Source organism: Anolis carolinensis, unplaced genomic scaffold, assembly GCF_035594765.1.
Source record: "Anolis carolinensis isolate JA03-04 unplaced genomic scaffold, rAnoCar3.1.pri scaffold_14, whole genome shotgun sequence".
Taxonomy (NCBI): Eukaryota; Metazoa; Chordata; class Lepidosauria; order Squamata; family Dactyloidae; genus Anolis; species Anolis carolinensis.
Window position 1 is genome coordinate 1,693,736 of NW_026943825.1, and position 20,069 is coordinate 1,713,804.

Genomic DNA, 20,069 nt, shown 5'->3' on the forward strand with positions numbered 1-20,069 from the left:
TAAGTTTAACAAATATTTCAGGGGAAAATGCTTTTATAAGATTGATTGATGGATATATATGTTTCTTCTTCCTAACTTGCAAGGGCCTCTTTCCCTTTTCAAAACATTCCCTTGGTTAAGAGCGAGGGAGGCTTTGGAAAACACACTGATAAGGGAGGGTAAGAGAGAAATATCTCATATATTGCAAGCCATGGCCTCCAGGTTCTGTTGCCCGGCCTTGGCCTTGACCCCATTATAAGCCAAAAGGGCTGAAAAACTCAGCTTATCTCTGAGTATATAGGGTATTTTCTTTTCTAATTAAAGACTCAACTGACTTGTGTATTTTTGAGTTCAGGGTCACACGACATTAAAAGGGGTTGAAATATGTTTAACAGGAAACTGCTGTCACCAGTCTGTCACTTTCTGCACTGTGCATGCACACTCCTCATCTTCTGAATGTCACCTGTCCAGGTTGACAACTAGAAAGCAATATTTTGCCCTGAAAGGTCTGCTTTTGAAAGAAAGACAGGAGAGTTTTGGGCACAGTGGGAAGTCACATTGCTTTATTAGCTTACGAAGGAGGCACAGGCATCGGCTTTGGACAATTTGCCACACTGGCTCTGTGGCACAACGCTGAATGTAAGACCCACGGGGGCAAACAAGGAAACCTTTTGCTAGCTTTGCAAAGAATCAGGGTCAGCAGCCCTCCTCTCCGCACAAGCGTTGCCACCGTCACACGGCTGCCTTTGCTTTTGTCATCGAAAGCTGCCCATGGGCATCTGTGGTTGGAATCAATGGCCTACAATGGTGAGGTGGAGAATCTGCACCAAATTCTTATTGCAGGACGAAATTATCCTTTATCCTTCTTTGTCAAGAATCGGTGGGATCCCCAGAGCTCTAAACACGGCCAACACAATGTCACGCAATGCCACTGCTCTTCAATTATGCACTCACAAACACACAAACGGACGGACAATCAGCAACCCAAAAACAAGCAAGTAATGGATTAGAAATTATTCTCTTAGGAAGAACAGTGTTAGGAAGGCGAAAGAGGGGAGGGAACTTTATTCATTCACATTAATGCTGCGGATTTGGGGATTTTTTTTCCAGGGCCTGTTTTGAACTCCTCTCCCTCTTCATTTCTAGGCTTCTCCTGTTGTGTGGGGAACAATCAACCTGTAATGGTTGCTCATTCCAGAAGCATGGTACTCAATCTCAACGTCAGACCAAGTTTTAAGACTCAATCTAGGGCAAATGATGTGGAATAACTTCTGCAAGTTCCACTTGTGAGTTGGTGCTGAAGGGACCTTAAGCCAGAAAATAGTAAACTTTTGCCTATGTAGCTTTGCCCCTGCATATGCCCCTCCCTTCCTGTGAGCTGGTGCCTTTCTCCAGGAAGTTCCAAGGAGAGAAGAAAGCTCAGAGTAAACAAGTGAGGTCACAGGTATCATTTACGCCAAGTAGGTGTCGAAGGTGAGGAAGACCCTCAGTCATTGGTCAATTTTAGATAAGCCAAAGGTAGGTTTTGGAAGGTGAGGAAGACCCTCAGCCATTGGTTAATTTTAGATAAGCCAAAGGTAGGTGTGGAAGGTGGGGAAGACCCTCAGCCATTGGTTAATTTTAGATAAACCAAAGGTAGGTGTGGAAGGTGAGGAAGACCCTCAGCCACTGTTTAATTTTAGATAAGCCAAAGGTAGGTGTGGAAGGGGAGGAAGACCCTCAGCTATTGGTCAATTTTAGATAAGCCAAAGGTATATATTCTTTGTTTGCTATGCATATGTTGTGACAGCCATTTGCATGGTATGGACCCACTAAAGTGGGTGCCTACGGATGTTTGCCTTATCATCAGCTGTGATAACAATAAAAGGCTTGTTTTATTGCTCTCCTGGAATTCTCTCATTTACTTCCCCTCCGAGCTAGTCTCCAACAGTATCTGAAAAATATACACCACGATAAATGTTCAAAACATAGAACACAATATGTATATTAGGGTATATGTATATTAGATGTTATTTTAGAGTAGCTGGCTGTGAGCAAAGTAAGCTGTTTACATAAGCTGTTTATTGTCAACAAACTGAAGCTACGGCTAATTGACTGCATTTACATCCTGAGGAGTCCTATAGAACTGCTCCAAGACTACAGAGACTTTGATTTGTTTTGACTCCAAACCAGGTTTGAGCCAATTGATTTGTACACTGATATATTTATTTTTACAGCATATTACATGCAGTTGGAGAGACTGAATGTACACACACTGTGCCGCTAACAAACTTTGGTTGCAGTCTTGTTGATATGTTTGATATATGTTTTATACTGAAAACTGCTCTGTGTAGCATTTAAATCTGTATGATTGCAGTCTATAAATCTTTGTAAGTTACGACTCTGTGCCACTACAGCTGACAGAATTTGGTTATTTGTTTGTATTATTGTTTGTATTATTGTTAACATTATTATGTATATGATGCTCTAATATACATATTGTGTTCTATGTTTTGAACCTTTATCGTGGTGCATATTTTTCAGATATTGTTTGTGTTTAGTTATTAGTCTCCAACAGTGCCATACTTTGTAGCACAAAGAAGGAATTGTCTGTGCACAACTCAGACCCCATAATGAAATGGAAGATGCCCCGGAGAAGAGACAACAATCCACCTTGACTACGGAGGTGAATCTTCTCTTGCAACCCAGCATCAACACCAAGGGTTATAGGTTTCATGGAACTCCTCACTTTTGGACTTTGGAACATAAACCCTCCTCAACTGAACACTTTAATGGTACTTTCTGGCAGTTCCAAGTGGTAAGGGCATATCTATGTAAAAATGTCACTGGATGGGTTCAAACTGAAGGCCACTAACCTGTAGATCTCTCCACGGACACAGCCAGCAAAAGAGGTAATGCATCTCGGTGTAGAGAGAAGACAGGAGCCCACAGAGGAAGCCCTGCTATAGCCTACAAGGTTCCTTTCAACATACAGGCTAACATAGAATATAAAGTGTTATAGGGGTAAATACTAGGCATGTCCGATCAATGAAAAAAATGTTTCAATTCTCGTTTCTAAAGTAAGGGGCGCTGGCACTTCGATATAGAAAGTATTTCCGATTTTTTCACCCAAAAATTTCAGATATTTCCAAAAATTCGTAATGATTCTAAATGTTTCTAAAATGGCGGACGTGCATGCGCAATCGCCAAAAAAATAAGGAACCAGGGTGGGGGACTTTTACAGGGCTCTCCCGCCCTCATTTCTTGAGCTATCCTCATCAACCCTAGCCCCCACCTTTGCGTCCATTGTGGAAGCTTCTGATTGGCCTGGGAGTGGCAGCCATGTTAGGCTGCGCTAAGCTCCCATTTTAGGTAGGTTGCAGAAACAAAAAAAATTTTTTTAAATATTTTTTAAAATATATTTTTAAAAAATTGGGGGGGAGGGGTTAATGAAACATTAAGAGACAATTAGAGAATGGGCCAACAATGGTTCGAATTACATTGCTGGTTGCGCTGTGAGACAATGTCTCGGAATGCATATCAAAAAGCGAGAACAATCCGAAATAATTCCGATATACGATTCAAAACGATTTTTTGGACATGTCTAGTAAATACTCCATACGTAATCAAAGCTTTTGATTGTCTTTTGGATAGCCTCTTTTGAATTCCCAAATGGAAGGAAAGCTAGGAAAAAAAGTTGGGAGGAAATTGGGATGGAAAAAAAATGTCCCTGTTGACCAGCGGTGATTTTTGTTTGCCCCAAGCCAGAGTTAATGGTTGGACCGGGTGTCATCTCCGTTGCCTTCTGAAGACCAGGGCTCTTCTTCTTCTTCTGGGCGGAACTTCAGGCATTGGCTGGGCTGCAGGTGGAGAAGGTCACCTCCAAAGCTTGGGCCAATGGGGTTCTCCCCCTCCAGCTCCCGCTCCTTCCCTCGAGCAGTCTGTAGGATCTCTGCAAATATGCTCTGGGGGGCATCCAGGGCCTCCCGGCCTTGGTGGTCCAGAAAAGCTTTCTCGTGGATCTCAGAGCCAACATCTCCAGCTCTCTGTAGCTCTTCAATGGATGGTGGCTTGTGGCTTACTGTCTCCACCTTGAGAAGGTCATCCTCTGTATCCTCTCTAGTGAATTCTTCAGGGATTGAGACCTTCTTGCCCTGTTCTTCTCCAGAAGTGCTAACATTGCCCTCCGTGCTGTTGGGAAGGCCATTGAGGGTCTCCTCAGGGAAATTCACAACGTTGGGCTCTTCCTGTAGACCATTTATGTTGCTTTCAGGCCACAAATGAGTGGATTCTATTGGGTTTTTGGTTTTGAGGGAGGGGCTCTCTGGCTCTGTCACGATCTGGGCTGATGACATGACAGAAGCACTGAAGCTCTTTTCCTCAGAGAAGGAGTATGTGTCTCCTCCCGTGAATGGTGGCCCAGCCTCAGCCCTCTGCTCAGCTTTGATCCGCTCTTGGTTGAACTCCAGGGCTTGCTCCACAATCTCCAGGATGTCCAAGTCTTTCAGATTGTGGGCTTGCTCCACAATCTCCATGATGTCAGAGTCTTTCATGTCATCTGCCAAGATGCTCACAGCCGCCTCGCCCGTTGGAATGACCTCTTGAGCATGGTCTTCCATTCCACAGCTCTCTCGCTCAAAGATCTGGTGGGATTCATGGACATTTGACACCATCTCAGCACACTCCAGATCTTTGGATCCGGTTTCCTTGTCCTGGCCACCTGGTCGTTCTTCTTCCAGCACAATCTCCCCCAAGTCAGCCACGCTGGTCAGAGGAGAATCTTTATGGGGCCTTTGAGTGTCCGTATTCTCTTGGTCACTCATTTCCATTGAACTGTCATCTTCCGCAGGGATGATTCCCTCAGAACAACCAGGATCAAAGGGATCTGCCTGGAAAACACTATCCTTCTTGGGCTCCCAAGCAAAATCTTCACCGGTGTCTTCCTCTGGCGTCTGCTCTACGAGCTCTTTTTCCACGTTGCCTCCTTGTTGGGGGCTTCTCTCCTCAGCCTGTTTCTCAGATTCCACCTCTAAGTGTTCAGGATCATGAACAAAATCCTCTTCTGTTCCAGACAGCTCAAGTGTTGTTGCACATGGGGATTGGTTCTGTTGGAGAACTTCTGCTGTTTCCACCTTGGTTTCTTCTGAATCTTTGGCAGCTGACTCATCAGCATCTGGCTCCATGTCACCGCTGTCTTGGTCCTTGATCCTTTCCTGTCCTTTGTCATTTCCTTCTGGCGTGGTGCTGCTTGGACTCTCTTCCTCCAATACTTGCTGGGTCTCCTCTTTCAAGAACCCAGAGCCATCTGTGGTCTCAGGGGATGGCTCGGTGGTCACTCTACCCTCTGAAAATGGCTGGGATTCCCCAGTGATGGGTAACATCTCCTCCTCATAGGCACGCAATGGGGTATGGTCGGGCAACGTTCCCTCCAGCATAATCTGCCGGCCATTTTCCAGCTCCTTATCGATCCCGTCTCCTTCATGGGTGGCATTTGGGGAGGTATCAGAAGATTCCAGGGATTCCTCTGACTCCAAAGAGTCACTCTGTGGCTGAAAGTCCCTTGTGTCCATGTGGCTTGTGGATTCGGACCCATGGAGAGAGTCATTCTGTACTTCTGAGGGAACCTCTGCCTCCCAGGTGGCATCAGGAATGGAACTTGGCTCAAGAATGGTTGCCTCCTGATCTTGGGTGGCTTCTTCTTCCCCAAAGACAATGTGCTGCTCATCTTCAGCCCCTCGTGCCTCAAACTTCACCTGCTCAGCTTCAGAGCCCTCTGTGTCTTTGCCCAATTCCTCCAGGTTATGGGGACTGATGTGACCTGTTATTTCTTCCATCTCCAAAGTGCCTGCAGCCTCCTCGCTCTCGGCCTCTGTTACTTCTGCACCTCTTTGCAATTCAGCTCCTTCCAGGATACAACCACCAGCCTCAAGAGAAGCCTCCTCTTCCTCTGTCTTCCCCTCCTCGACTCCTTCTGTTTGCTCTCCTGTGAAGATCTCTTGCTCCAAAACGTTCTCCTCACGCTGCAAGGTGACCTCTGGCTCAAAGGCATCATCTTGTAAGCCAACGGCCCCCATGTCTGAGAAAACCTCCTTTCCGGTGCTATCTTTGTTTCCCAAGTCATTCTCTTCTTCACAGAGATCTCTGTGTCTGGAAAGGTCCTCTCCTTCCTGACCAACCTCCTCTTCCTCAGCCTTCCTGCTGTCCATCACCTTCGGCAAGGCATTTCCATCTTTCCTTGGAGAATCCTCATCCTCTTCGGCACCAAAGTCTTCTGCAGTCAGGATTGTACCTTCCTCCAGCATGGCAGAATCCGTCTGGCAAAGAGGTTCCTCAAGCGCTTCCTGCTCCTCTTGATGTCCTTCTGGAGGCAAAGTCATGCGACTCAGGAGAGAAGAGTTCCGAGCAGCAATTTCTACTTCCGCCTCCCGAAACTCATTTCCTAGCATCTCTCCTTGCTGGTCGTACTCTTCGTTCTCCCTAGACGGGCTCCAGAGTTCCCTCCTCTCCTCATCTTCCGAGAGATGAAGGGCTTCAGTACTTACCACCTCGAGGTCTTCTGTCCCACCTTCCATCTCTTCTAAGGACCCTCCAGTTGCGCCTATAGGATCATCACCGTGGCTGGGAAAAGGTTCAGTGTCCTCCTTAGCAGGCATCTCTTTCTCCAAATTTGCTGGTGCTGTGCATTCAGAAACCTCTTCAGGTTCATCTGCCTGGAAGGTGGGAAGATGCTCCTCATCATCATTCTTCTCAATTTCTCCAGCAATGGGAGTGCCAGACACACTTTGTTCCCCAATTCCTTCTTCCTCTAACAATCCAGTCTCCAGTGGTCCTGCCTTCTGGGACATCTCCCTCTCCTCTTCCTGATGCTCCGCATGGACCACTTGACTGCCATTCATCTCAATAGTGGCTTCAAAGTCTTCAACGTCCTCCTGCCAATCTGCCGGTTGACCATCTCCCGCCCAGTCTTTGTGCAGCTTGTCCGTGGCATCGACTTCTTTCCTGTCTGGAACAAGAACGGCATTGTTTTCTTTGTCAATGGATGGAAAGCCATTGTGTGTCCCTGTTGTGCTGAGCAAGCTTGGTTCAAGGAGAAGCTCTCCCCTGTTCACATCTTTGATTGCCATTTCTGATGTTTCGGTCACCATCGCGTTCTGGCTGAAGGCCTTTCCTGGTGGTTCATCACTGGGCTGCTTCTCATCCTCAACGATGCCTTCCTTCTCCTTCATCTCCACATCGAAAGCAGTTTCTTCTCTGCCTTTTCCTTCTTCTTTGTCATTGGCGCCCGGCTCTTCCAAGACGTATGGAATGTTGGGACTGATGGAGTCGAAGGCCGGAGAGGATTCATGGAAGAAGGACTGAGAAACACTTTCGATCCGCGTCGCCGTTACGACCTGGCTTTGTTGAGATGCACCAAGCTTAAAAGTAGGTGAATCCACACAGGTTGGGGTCTCCTCCTGAGTGGTCAGTGCCACGTTGAAAGCTTTGGTAGATTGGGACTGCAAGACGGTGTTGGCTTTCTGGAACTCCCTGGCGACAGGGCTCCTGCTCTTGGATATCAGAGAGGCAGGGCTGGCTACAAAGGAGGTCTCCATCATGTTCCGAGGTGACCAAGGCTTTGTGTTTGCCTTCGGAAAGGCAGCCGGGCTCGGGCGGGAGTCTCGGGAACCTAGGCGACCCACTTGGGCTTTGCCACCATTGGCGTCTGCTCTCAGATCTGCAAGGGGAAGAAAGAAGGAGAATAATAATAATAATAATAATAATAATAATAATAATAATAATAATAATAATAATAATAAAGGCCATCCTACTGGGATCTGCATGCATCATCCGAAAATACATCACACAGTCCTAGACACTTGGGAAGTGTTTGACTTGTGATTTTGTGATACGAAATCCAGCATATATATCTTGTTTGCTGTGTCATACAATAAAATAATAATAATAATAATAATAATAATAATAATAATAATAATAATAATAATAAAGGCCATCCTACTGGAATCTGCACGCATCATCCGAAAATACATCACACAGTCCTAGACACTTGGGAAGTGTTTGACTTGTGATTTTGTGATACGAAATCCAGCATATATATCTTGTTTGCTGTGTCATACAATAAAATAATAATAATAATAATAATAATAATAATAATAATAATAATAATAATAATAATAAAGGCCATCCTACTGGAATCTGCACGCATCATCCGAAAATACATCACACAGTCCTAGACACTTGGGAAGTGTTTGACTTGTGATTTTGTGATACGAAATCCAGCATATATATCTTGTTTGCTGTGTCATACAATAAAATAATAATAATAATAATAATAATAATAATAATAATAATAATAATAATAATAAAGGCCATCCTACTGGGATCTGCATGCATCATCCGAAAATACATCACACAGTCCTAGACACTTGGGAAATGCTCAAGTTGTGATTTTGTGATAAGGAGTCCAGCATATCTGTCATGTTTGCTGTGCCATACAATAAAATAATAATAATAATAATAATAATAATAATAATAATAATAATAATAATAAAGGCCATCCTACTGGAATCTGCACGCACCATCCGAAAATACATCACACAGTCCTAGACACTTGGGAAGTGTTCGACTTGTGATTTTGTGATACGAAATCTAGCATATATATCTTGTTTGCTGTGTCATACAATAAAATAATAATAATAATAATAATAATAATAATAATAATAATAATAATAATAAAGGCCATCCTACTGGAATCTGCACGCATCATCCGAAAATACATCACACAGTCCTAGACACTTGGGAAGTGTTTGACTTGTGATTTTGTGATACGAAATCCAGCATATATATCTTGTTTGCTGTGTCATACAATAAAATAATAATAATAATAATAATAATAATAATAATAATAATAATAATAATAAAGGCCATCCTACTGGAATCTGCACGCATCATCCGAAAATACATCACACAGTCCTAGACACTTGGGAAGTGTTTGACTTGTGATTTTGTGATACGAAATCCAGCATATATATCTTGTTTGCTGTGTCATACAATAAAATAATAATAATAATAATAATAATAATAATAATAATAATAATAATAAAGGCCATCCTACTGGAATCTGCACGCATCATCCGAAAATACATCACACAGTCCTAGACACTTGGGAAATGCTCAAGTTGTGATTTTGTGATAAGGAGTCCAGCATATCTGTCATGTTTGCTGTGCCATACAATAAAATAATAATAATAATAATAATAATAATAATAATAATAATAATAATAATAATAAAGGCCATCCTACTGGGATCTGCATGCATCATCCGAAAATACATCACACAGTCCTAGACACTTGGGAAATGCTCAAGTTGTGATTTTGTGATAAGGAGTCCAGCATATCTGTCATGTTTGCTGTGCCATACAATAAAATAATAATAATAATAATAATAATAATAATAATAATAATAATAATAATAATAATAATAAAGGCCACCCAACTGGGATCTGCGCGCACCATCCGAAAATACATCACACAGTCCTAGACACTTGGGAAGTGTTCGACTTGTGATTTTGTGATACGAAACCCAGCATATCTATCTCGTTTGCTGTGTCATACAATAAAATAATAATAATAATAATAATAATAATAATAATAATAATAATAATAATAATAAAGGCCATCCTACTGGAATCTGCACGCATCATCCGAAAATACATCACACAGTCCTAGACACTTGGGAAGTGTTCGACTTGTGATTTTGTGATACGAAATCTAGCATATATATCTTGTTTGCTGTGTCATACAATAAAATAATAATAATAATAATAATAATAATAATAATAATAATAATAATAACAACGCAGACTGTGCAAGGAAACCGACGAAACCATGGATCATATCCTCAGCTGCTGTAAGAAAATCGCACAGACAGACTACAAACAGAGGCACAACTATGTGGCCCAAATGATTCATTGGAACTTATGCCTCAAGGACCACCTCCCAGCAGCAAAGAACTGGTGGGATCACAAACCTCCAAAGTCTTGGAAAAAGAGCACGCAATGATACTGTGCGACTTCTGAATCCAGACTGACAAAGTTCTGGAACACAACACACCAGACATCACAGTTGTGGAAAAGAAAAAGGGTTGGATCATTGATGTCGCCATCCCAGGTGACAGTCGCATTGACGAAAAACAACAGGAAAAACTCAGCCGCTCTCAGGACCTCAATTTTACCAAAAGAAAACTGGGAGAACATTGACTCCGGTATAAGCCAAGGGTGGTAAATTTCAGAAATAAAAATAGATACCAATAAAATTACATTAATTGAGGCATTGGTAGGTTAAATGTTTTTGAATTTTTACATTAAGCTCAAATTTAAGATATGACTGCCCAACTCTGATATAATAATTCTCATCTTCTTCAATGTCAATGTGTTTATGTATCCTTTTAATAATAATAGAGTAAAATAATACATGTAATAATAATAATAATAAATACAGGAAAATAATACATGTAATAATAAATAGAGTAAAATAATACATGTAATAATAATAATAATAATAATAATAAATAATAATAATAATAATAATACAGGAAAATAATACATGTAATAATAAATAGAGTAAAATCTATATATATAAAAGGGTAATGGAATCATGGCACCGGACAAAACAACTAAACTAAATGCCCCACAACCTCGAAAATTGACAGCACAACCTCTCATCCACGCCTCTACGTTCATACAACAAAAAGAAAAGAAAAATTAAGTCCTAGCCACAGCAACGCGTGGCTGGGAACAGCTAGTAATATATGTAATAATAATAAGATCAGAGTGAAATAATAAATGTATCAGCAATAATAAAAATACAGTAAAATCAATGTAATAGTAGCAACAATAATAGAGAAAAATAATAAATGTAATAATACCACTAATAATAGAGAAAAATAATAAATTTACCATACATTCTCGAGTATAAGCTGACCCAAATATAAGCCAACCAGGACCCTCACCTGAGTATAAGCTGAGGGGGGCTGTTTTAGTCTTTAAAAAAGGGCTGAAAAACTAGGCTTATACTCGAGTATATACAGTATGTTTATTGTTTATTGGTAAATGTGATTTTATCTATTTTTGATTTGTTTTCTACCATTGAGTTTTATATTGTTTGTTGCCTCAGCCTGGCCCCATGTAAGGAAGATGGGGCGGGGTATAAAATTATTATTATTATTATTATTATTATTATTATTATTATTATTATTATTATTAGTATTATTATTATTAGCTTGTTTTCTGCTGCCTTGGAGACTAGAACGCGGAACAATGGCTTCAAACTTCAGGAAGGGAGATTCCACCTGAACATGAGGAAGAACTTCACTGCTGTGAGAGCTGTTCAGCAGTGGAACTCTCTGCCGCAGAGTGTGATGAAGGCCCATTCTTTGGAGGCTTTGAAACAGAGGATGGATGGCCATCTGTTGGGGGGGGGGGGCTTTGAATGTGACTTTCCTGCTTCTTGGCAGAATGGGGTTGGACTGCATGGCCCACGAGGTCTCTTCAAACTCTCGGATTCCATAGTGGTTCACTAACTCCCAGCCTGACTCTTTCTCACACCCTTCTTCCTACCTTTGAGTCCAGCAGGCAACTTGAAATCCATTGTCATTGGCATCTGCAGCCTGGTGCTCTCTGCCTCCAGAAGAGTCCTAAAAGGCAAAAGGAGAGTGAGAGCCTTTACATTATGTGACCGTGGTGATCTATATCCTGTTCCTCAGTCCTGGTTAGAGCAGATCCATTCCATCAATAATAATAATATTAATAATAATACTTTATTTTTCTACCCTGCCACCATGCTGCCAGAACACGGCCATGCAGCCCAGAAACCACACAGGTAGGGTAAAAGTAAAGGTTTTCCCCTGACGTTAAGTCCAGTTGTGTCCGACTCTGGGGGTTGGTGCTCATCTCCATTTCTAAGCCCAAGAGCCGGCGTTGTCCGTAGACACCTCCAAGGTCATGTGGCCACTGGCATGACTGCATGGAGCGCCCTTACCTTCCCGCCAGAGTGGTACCTATTGATCTACTCACACTCTGGGGGTTGGTGCTCATCTCCATTTCTAAGCCCAAGAGCCGGCGTTGTCCGTAGACACCTCCAAGGTCATGTGGCCACTGGCATGACTGCATGGAGCGCCCTTACCTTCCCGCCAGAGTGGTACCTATTGATCTACTCACACTCTGGGGGTTGGTGCTCATCTCCATTTCTAAGCCCAAGAGCCGGCGTTGTCCGTAGACACCTCCAAGGTCATGTGGCCACTGGCATGACTGCATGGAGTGCCATTACCTTCCCGCCAGAGTGGTACCTATTGATCTACTCACACTCTGGGGGTTAGGGCTCATGTCCATTTCTAAGCCCAAGAGCCGGCGTTGTCCATAGACACCTCCAAGGTCATGTGGCCACTGGCATGACTGCATGGAGCGCCCTTACCTTCCCGCCAGAGTGGTACCTATTGATCTACTCACACTCTGGGGGTTGGGGCTCATCTCCATTTCTAAGCCCAAGAGCCGGCGTTGTCCATAGACACCTCCAAGGTCATGTGGCCAGTGGCATGACTGCATGGAGCGCCCTTACCTTCCCGCCAGAGTGGTACCTATTGATCTACTCACACTCTGGGGGTTGGGGCTCATGTCCATTTCTAAGCCCAAGAGCCGGCGTTGTCCGTAGACACCTCCAAAGTCATGTGGCCAGCATGACTGCATGGAGTGCCATTACCTTCCCGCCAGAGTGGTACCTATTGATCTACTCACACTCTGGGGGTTGGTGCTCATCTCCATTTCTAAGCCCAAGAGCTGGCGTTGTCCGTAGACACCTCCAAGGTCATGTGGCCAGAGGCATGACTGCATGGAGCACCGTTACCTTCCCTCCGGAGTGATACCTATTGATCTACTCACACTCTGGGGGTTGGTGCTCATCTCCATTTCTAAGCCCAAGAGCCGGCGTTGTCCATAGACACCTCCAAGGTCATGTGGCCACTGGCATGACTGCATGGAGCGCCGTTACCTTCCCGCCAGAGCCGTACCTATTGATCTACTCACACTCTGGGGGTTGGTGCTCATCTCCATTTCTAAGCCCAAGAGCCGGCGTTGTCCGTAGACACCTCCAAGGTCATGTGGCCAGAGGCATGACTGCATGGAGTGCCATTACCTTCCCTCCGGAGTGATACCTATTGATCTACTCACACTCTGGGGGTTGGTGCTCATCTCCATTTCTAAGCCCAAGAGCCGGCGTTGTCCATAGACACCTCCAAGGTCATGTGGCCACTGGCATGACTGCATGGAGCGCCGTTACCTTCCCGCCAGAGCCGTACCTATTGATCTACTCACACTCTGGGGGTTGGTGCTCATCTCCATTTCTAAGCCCAAGAGCCGGCGTTGTCCGTAGACACCTCCAAGGTCATGTGGCCACTGGCATGACTGCATGGAGTGCCATTACCTTCCCGCCGAAGTGGTACCTATTGATCTACTCACATTTGCATGTTTTCAAACTAGGTTGGCAGGAGCTGGAGCTAACAGCGGGCACTCACTCTGCTCCCCGGATTTGAACCTGGGATCTTTTAGTCTGCAAGTTCAGCAGCTCAGTACTTTAACACACTGAGCCACCGGGGCTCCTCCTCTGGAGGTGCCAGCCACAAATACAGTAGAGTCTCACTTATCCAACACTTGCTTATCCAACATTCTGGATTGTCCAACACATTTTTGTAGTCAATGTTTTCAATACATCGTGATATTTTGGTGCTAAATTCGTAAATACAGTAATTACTACATAGCATTACTGCGCATTGAACTACTTTTTCTGCCAAATTTGTTGTCTAACATGATGTTTGGGTGCTTAATTTGGAAAATCATAACCTAATTTGATGTTTAATAGGCTTTTCCTTAATGCCTCCTTATTATCCAACATATTCGCTTATCCAACATTCTGTCGGCCCGTTTATGTTGGATAAGTGAGACTGTACTGTATAGGAGAAACGTCAGGGGAAAATGCTGCCAGAACACGGCCATGCAGCCCAGAAACCACACAACACCCCAGTGATTCCGGCCGTGAAAGCCTTCAACAAGACATTATCGTTTATGTTTACGTTTATTTTTCTTCCCACAAAGGAGACTCAAAGGGGTCTTATATTAAAAGCATTTCAATACAGTTTACAATCCAGAAATATAGACTGCATTCCTTGCAATCCTATGCTTGCAAGCCTCCACCTCTCCCAGACAGAAGGGCTCTTATTATCATGCTAATAGGACGGGGCCCCTCTTCCTCCTCCTTTTTCTCCAGCCCCACTTTTGTCCATCTGGAGGGAGGAGACTGGGATGGGGACGGAGGCCTCGAGAGCCCCCTGTTCCCATGGAAGGAGGCCTTTGAGGGGGTGGGAAAGAAAAACATCGGAAGAGAAGAAGAGGAAAAGAGGGCCACCTTGGAAGATGAAGCAGTGGCTTCTTTCACGGAGGGCAAATCAACATACACATAGAATACAGGTTAACAAATATATACAGCAATGGTTCCCAAACTTATTTGTCCTGCCACCCCCTTTCCAGAAAAAAGGGGTGTGGCTTAGAGGGGTGGGCGTGGCTCCTTCTCAAGGGGGTGGGGCTGAGCCTCTCCCCTAGTCCAAGATGCAGGGCTGGGAGGGGAGGTGGGCGGAGCCAGGACTGGGATGGGCAGGGTTACGAGCTCTGAGTCAGGGCTGAGCTTCTATCCCTGTCCTGCGGCACTGCCAGGACACAGGGGGCGGGGCTAGAGGAGGGGGCGGGGCCTCTTCCCAGGACTGGGATGGGTGGAGTTATGAGCTCTGAGTCAGGGCTGAGCTTCTATCCCTGTCCTGCGGCACTGCCAGGACACAGGGGGCGGGGCTAGAGGAGGGGGCGGGGCCTCTTCCCAGGACTGGGATGGGTGGAGTTATGAGCTCTGAGTCAGGGCTGAGCTTCTATCCCTGTCCTGCGGAACTGCCAGGACACAGGGGGCGGGGCTAGAGGAGGGGGCGGGGCCTCTTCCCAAGTGCCTGACAGGGCTGAACCTCTATACCCCGCCCCCATGTTCTAACAAGCGCCTCAGGGGAGGTATATAGAGGCTCAGCCCTGTCTCACACTCTTGGGAGAGCCCCTAGTTCCGCCCTTTAGTCCCAAAAGGCCTCTCAGGAGAGGTATAGAGGCTCAGCCCTGTCTTGGGCTCTTGGAAGGAGGCCCCGCCCCACCCCTAGCCCCGCCCATTAGTCCTAAAAGGCTTATCAGGAGAGGTATAGATGCTCAGCCCTGTCTCAGGCTCTTGGGAAGAAGCCACTCCCACTCCTCTAGCTCCGCCCCCTGAGTCCTAAGAGGCGCATCAGGTGCTCAGCCCTGTCTCCAGCACTTGGGAAGAGGCCCCGCCCCTCCCCTGGCCCCGCCCCCATGTCCTAATAGGTGCCATCACCGCCCCCTTGGATCGCTGCAGTCCCCAGCAGGGGGCGGTAGTGCCCACTTTGGGAATCACTGGTCTAGACTCTGTTCAAGATGCAGTCAATATGTGTGCGTGCCTGTGTGAGGGTTGTAGGAAAGACACCTAACTTGTGAAGTCAAGAAGGAGGAAAGCGCAGGGGGTGCTGTGTGTGTGAGGACTGGGGGGCATGCCTTCCATGCTTGTCTGCTCAAAGGGTGATTCTCCCCACCTGTAGGTCGCCACTTCCAGGCTGAGGGACATCTTCAGGTGCATCAACTGTTGCCGCTCCTCCAGGACTTGGGCGATCTGAGCCTGCAGTGAGTGCTTCTCCTCCTCCAGAGACTCCACGGCCAGCTGGGCACCGAAAAAGACACAACACAAAAGTCATCATTTGACCCAACTCACCGGCTTACTTGCAGCTGGTTGGAAACTAGGCAAGTGAGTTTTTATATATGAGGGTTATCCAGAAAGTAGATTACGTTTTGGAATTAAAAATGAACTAAGTATAGGAGAAAACATTGACCATATGCAGTTGAAAGCCACACCCAAATACCACTTCTCAACATAGTCACCATTCAAACCTAGGCACTTACCATAGCGATGAATGAGCTTAGCAACTCCTTCCCCACAAAACTCTGCCACTTGCGTCCTCAAAAAGTATAGGAGAAAACATTTACCATATGCGGTTGAAAGCCAGACCCAAATACCACTTCTCAACATAGTCGCCATTCAAATCTAGGCACTTCTCATAGCGATGAATTAGCTTGGAAACTCCTTCCCCACAAAACTCTGCTGCTTGCGTCCTCAAAAAGTATAGGAGAAAACATTTACCATATGCGGTTGAAAGCCAGACCCAAATACCACTTCTCAACATAGTCGCCATTCAAATCTAGGCACTTCTCATAGCGATGAATGAGCTTGGAAACTCCTTCCCCACAAAACTCTGCCTCTTGCGTCCTCAACCAGCCGGTCACCCCTGCCCGCAGCTGCACATTATCGCTATGAATGAGCTTGGCAACTCCATCCCCACAAAATTCTGCCACTTGCATCCTCAACCAGCCAGTCATCCCTTTCCGCAACTGCACATCATCGCTATGAATGACCTTGGCAACTCCATCCCCACAAAACTCTGCCACTTGCGTCCTCAACCAGCCAGTCATCCCTTTCCGCAGCTGCACATCATCGCTATGAATGAGCTTGGCAACTCCATCCCCACAAAACTCTGCCGCTTGTGTCCTCAACCAGCTTCTGGAACATGGCCAGACAGCCCGGAAAACATACAACAACCCTAAAAAAAGTTTACCAGAAATTATGGATAAGGACAACACCAGGCATGAGCAAACTTGGGCCCTCCGGGTGTTTTGGACTTCAACTTCCACAATTCCTGGGAAGTCCAAACACCTGGAGGGCCGAAGCTTGCCCATGCCTGGGCTACATTCATCCTGTTGAGAAGAGTCCTGATATTTATTTATTTGTTTGTTTATTTATTTATTTACAGTACAGTAGAGTCTCACTTATCCAACGTAAACAGGCCGGCAGAACATTGAATAAGCGAATATGTTGGATAATAAGGAGAGATTAAGGAAAAGCCTCATTAAACATCAAATTATGTTATGATTTTACAAATTAAGCACCAAAACATGTGATACAACAAATTGGACAGAAAAAGTAGTTCAATACGCAGTTATGCTACATAGTAATTACTGTATTTACGAATTTAGCACCAAAATATCACGATGTATTGAAAACATGTATTGAAAATGGTGCTCCATGCAGTCATGCCAGTGGCCACATGACCTTGGAGGAGTCTACGGACAACGCCGGCTCTTCGGCTTAGAAATGGAGATGAGCACCAACCCCCAGAGTCAGACATGACTGGACTTAACGTCAGAGGAAACCTTTACCTTTATTGAAAACATTGACTATAAAAATGCGTTGGATAAACCAGAACATTGGATAAGTGAGTGTTGGATAAGTGAGACTCTATTGTATTTATATTCTGCCCGTCTTTCTCACCCTGAAGGGGACTCAGGGCGGATCACATTATATACATATAGGGCAAACATTCAATGACCATATACACATAGAACCGAGACAGAGACAGACACAGAGGTAATTTAACCTTCTTTTAATACCAGCCTCCCTGTCCCAAGTGCATGCCTGGCGTCCACCCACCTGGAGCTTCTCGGCCTCTCCTTGCAGAAGCTGCCCTTGGTGGGAGAGGCTCTCCTCCAAGGCCTCTTTGCGTCCGGTCAAGTCGGTCAGTTCGGCCTCCAGCTGCTGGAGCTGGAGTTGGCTCTCTCGGTTGCCCTGGGAGGCCCTCCGGAACTCCTCCTTGGCCTGAACAAGAGAAGCTTCCGCCTGGGAGACACCACGCTTGTAGGTCTCCACGGCTCCTTGCCAGATAGCGGAGAGCTGCTGGGCATAGTCCTCCACCTCCCGGGGCTGGAAGCATCCCGGTGGGGCCACCACGCGGAAGCCCTCCTCCATGCTGCGGCAGAAGCCACCTGCCTCCCGCTCCAGCCCGGCGAGCTCCTCGCGGTGGACTTCCACGAGCCCTTGGGCCTCCTTCTCCAGCTGGGTTGCCTTCTTCTGCAACCACAGCACGGCCCTCCGCTCTTCCTCCAGCTGCTTCTTGCCGGCCACCAAGAGCCTCTTGGCCTCTTCCCGGGCCGCTCGCTCTTTCTGGCACTGGCCCTTCACCTGCCGGACCTGGTCGTGGAGGGCTTCGCGGGCCAGTTCGGCCGCGTGCTTCTCTCGGAAAGCTTGGTCCAGGGCTGCCCTCATGGAGGCCACCTCTTCCTCGTAGTGGCCCCTCCAGCAGGAGACCTCCAAGGGACTGGACCTCAGGTTCTGGATCTCCGACTTCAGGAGGCCATTCTCCTCCTCCAGGGACTTCACCCGGGACAAGTAGGCCTCCAGGCGCTTGTTGAGCTCCCACATCTGGACAGACTCCTCGCCCAAGGACCTAGACCCCAGGATGCTCTCCATGACCTCCAGCAGAAGTAAGGGCAGAAGCTGTCTCTTGGGTCTGCTTGGAGGACGAGAGCAGAGGAGCAGCTATCCAGCCAGCAAGTGAATGGAGAAGACTCGAGCCACCGCCTTCTCCTCCTCGGCTGGCCGCCGGCTATTCATACAGAGAGGGAGGCTCCAATGGGAGGAGGTTGGGCCGGGGTGGGCTCTCCCCAGCCCTCCCTACTCACCCGTCTCCTCCTCCTTCCAGCAGCATTCCCAGGGAAGCTTGGAGTGACCCTGCACCAACCGGAATGTGTCTGGAGTCCTGCCTTCAGTGCGCTCTTGTGCCTTGGTTTAACAAGGATAGAGAAAAGTTTTGAGTGGCTTCACAAAAGGGCAATGGGAATGTGTTGTCAAAGGCTTTCATGGCCAGGATCAAAGGCTTGTTGTATGTCTTTCGGGCTGTGTGGCCATGTTCCAGAAGTATTCTCTCCTGACACAGAAATGCTGGACCACTCCAACAACTATCATGTCAGATGACACAGAGAAGCCATTGAAATCTACAAGTATGTGGACAACTTCAACAGAAAGGAGGAAATCATGAAAATGAACACAATCTGGCTACCGGTATTACAAAACTCAAAAATCAAAACAGTAGATGGGAAGCAACACTCTGAGGACAGAGGAGCCCCAAGGACAGCTAATGACTCTGAACAAAGGATGCCCCCCAGGCAAGAGACAAACCTTTCCAATGCTAATTAGGGTGATTAACTGAAACATTCACACTGGCTTCCAACTGACAAAGGACTCTTCTCACACCCTGGACTCTTCACAGATATATATTTTTTCCTTCCTTGTCCAGTTTATCCATGCCTCACAGCCTCTGAGGATGCCTGCCATAGATGTGGGCGAAACATCAGGAGAGAATGCTTCTGGAACATGGCCACACAGCCCGAAAGACATACAACAACCCAGTTCTTCTCTCACCCTGGACTTTCCACAGATATATATTAACCTTCCTTGCTTAGTCTCTCCATGCCTCACAGCCTCTGAGGATGCCTGCCATAGATGTGGGCGAAACGTCAGGAGAGAATGCTTCTGGAACATGGCCACACAGCCCGAAAGACATACAACAACCTGGCAATGGGAATGATGGGTGGCATGGAGATTGCACTTCCCAACCAAACATATTCCGCCGGGTTATTTATCGTATCAGGGTACAGGGTTGTTGTATGTTTTCCGGGCTGTATGGCCATGTTCCAGATGTATTCTCTCCTGGCGTTTCGCCCACATCTATGGCAGGCATCCTCAGAGGTTGTGAGGTATGGAGAAACTAAGCAAGGAATGTTAATATATATCTGTAGAAAGTCCAGGGTGAGAGAAGAACTCTTTGTCAGTTGGAAGCCAGTGTGAATGTTGCAGTTAATCACCTTAATTAGCATTGGAGGAGCCTCCAGTAGCCTAGGGGATAAAAGCCTTGTGACCTGAAGGTTGGGTTGCTGACCTGAAAGCTGCCAGGTTCGAATCCCACCCAGGGAGAGCGCGGATGAGCTCCCTCTCTCAGCTCCAGCTCCATGCGGGGACATGAGGGAAGCCTCCCACAAGGATGGTAAAACATCAAAACATCCGGGCAATGTCCCCTGGGCAACGTCCTTGCAGACTGCCAATTCTCTCACTCCAGAAGCAACTCCGGTTGCTCCTGACAC

At 46.2% G+C, this 20,069-nt stretch overlaps 1 protein-coding gene across 1 annotated transcript; it reads right to left on the minus strand.

Moving 5' to 3' along the window:
• Positions 1-513: 513 nt before the first annotated feature.
• On the minus strand, positions 514-18,521 carry nes (nestin). Its single transcript, XM_062964941.1, has 4 exons — positions 17,584-18,521; positions 15,638-15,762; positions 11,574-11,650; positions 514-7,672 (listed from the first exon to the last, which is right to left on the minus strand). The coding sequence occupies exons 1-4, from the start codon at positions 18,397-18,399 to the stop codon at positions 3,729-3,731; spliced, it is 4,962 nt and encodes a 1,653-aa protein (XP_062821011.1). The 5' UTR covers positions 18,400-18,521; the 3' UTR covers positions 514-3,728.
• Positions 18,522-20,069: the final 1,548 nt, after the last annotated feature.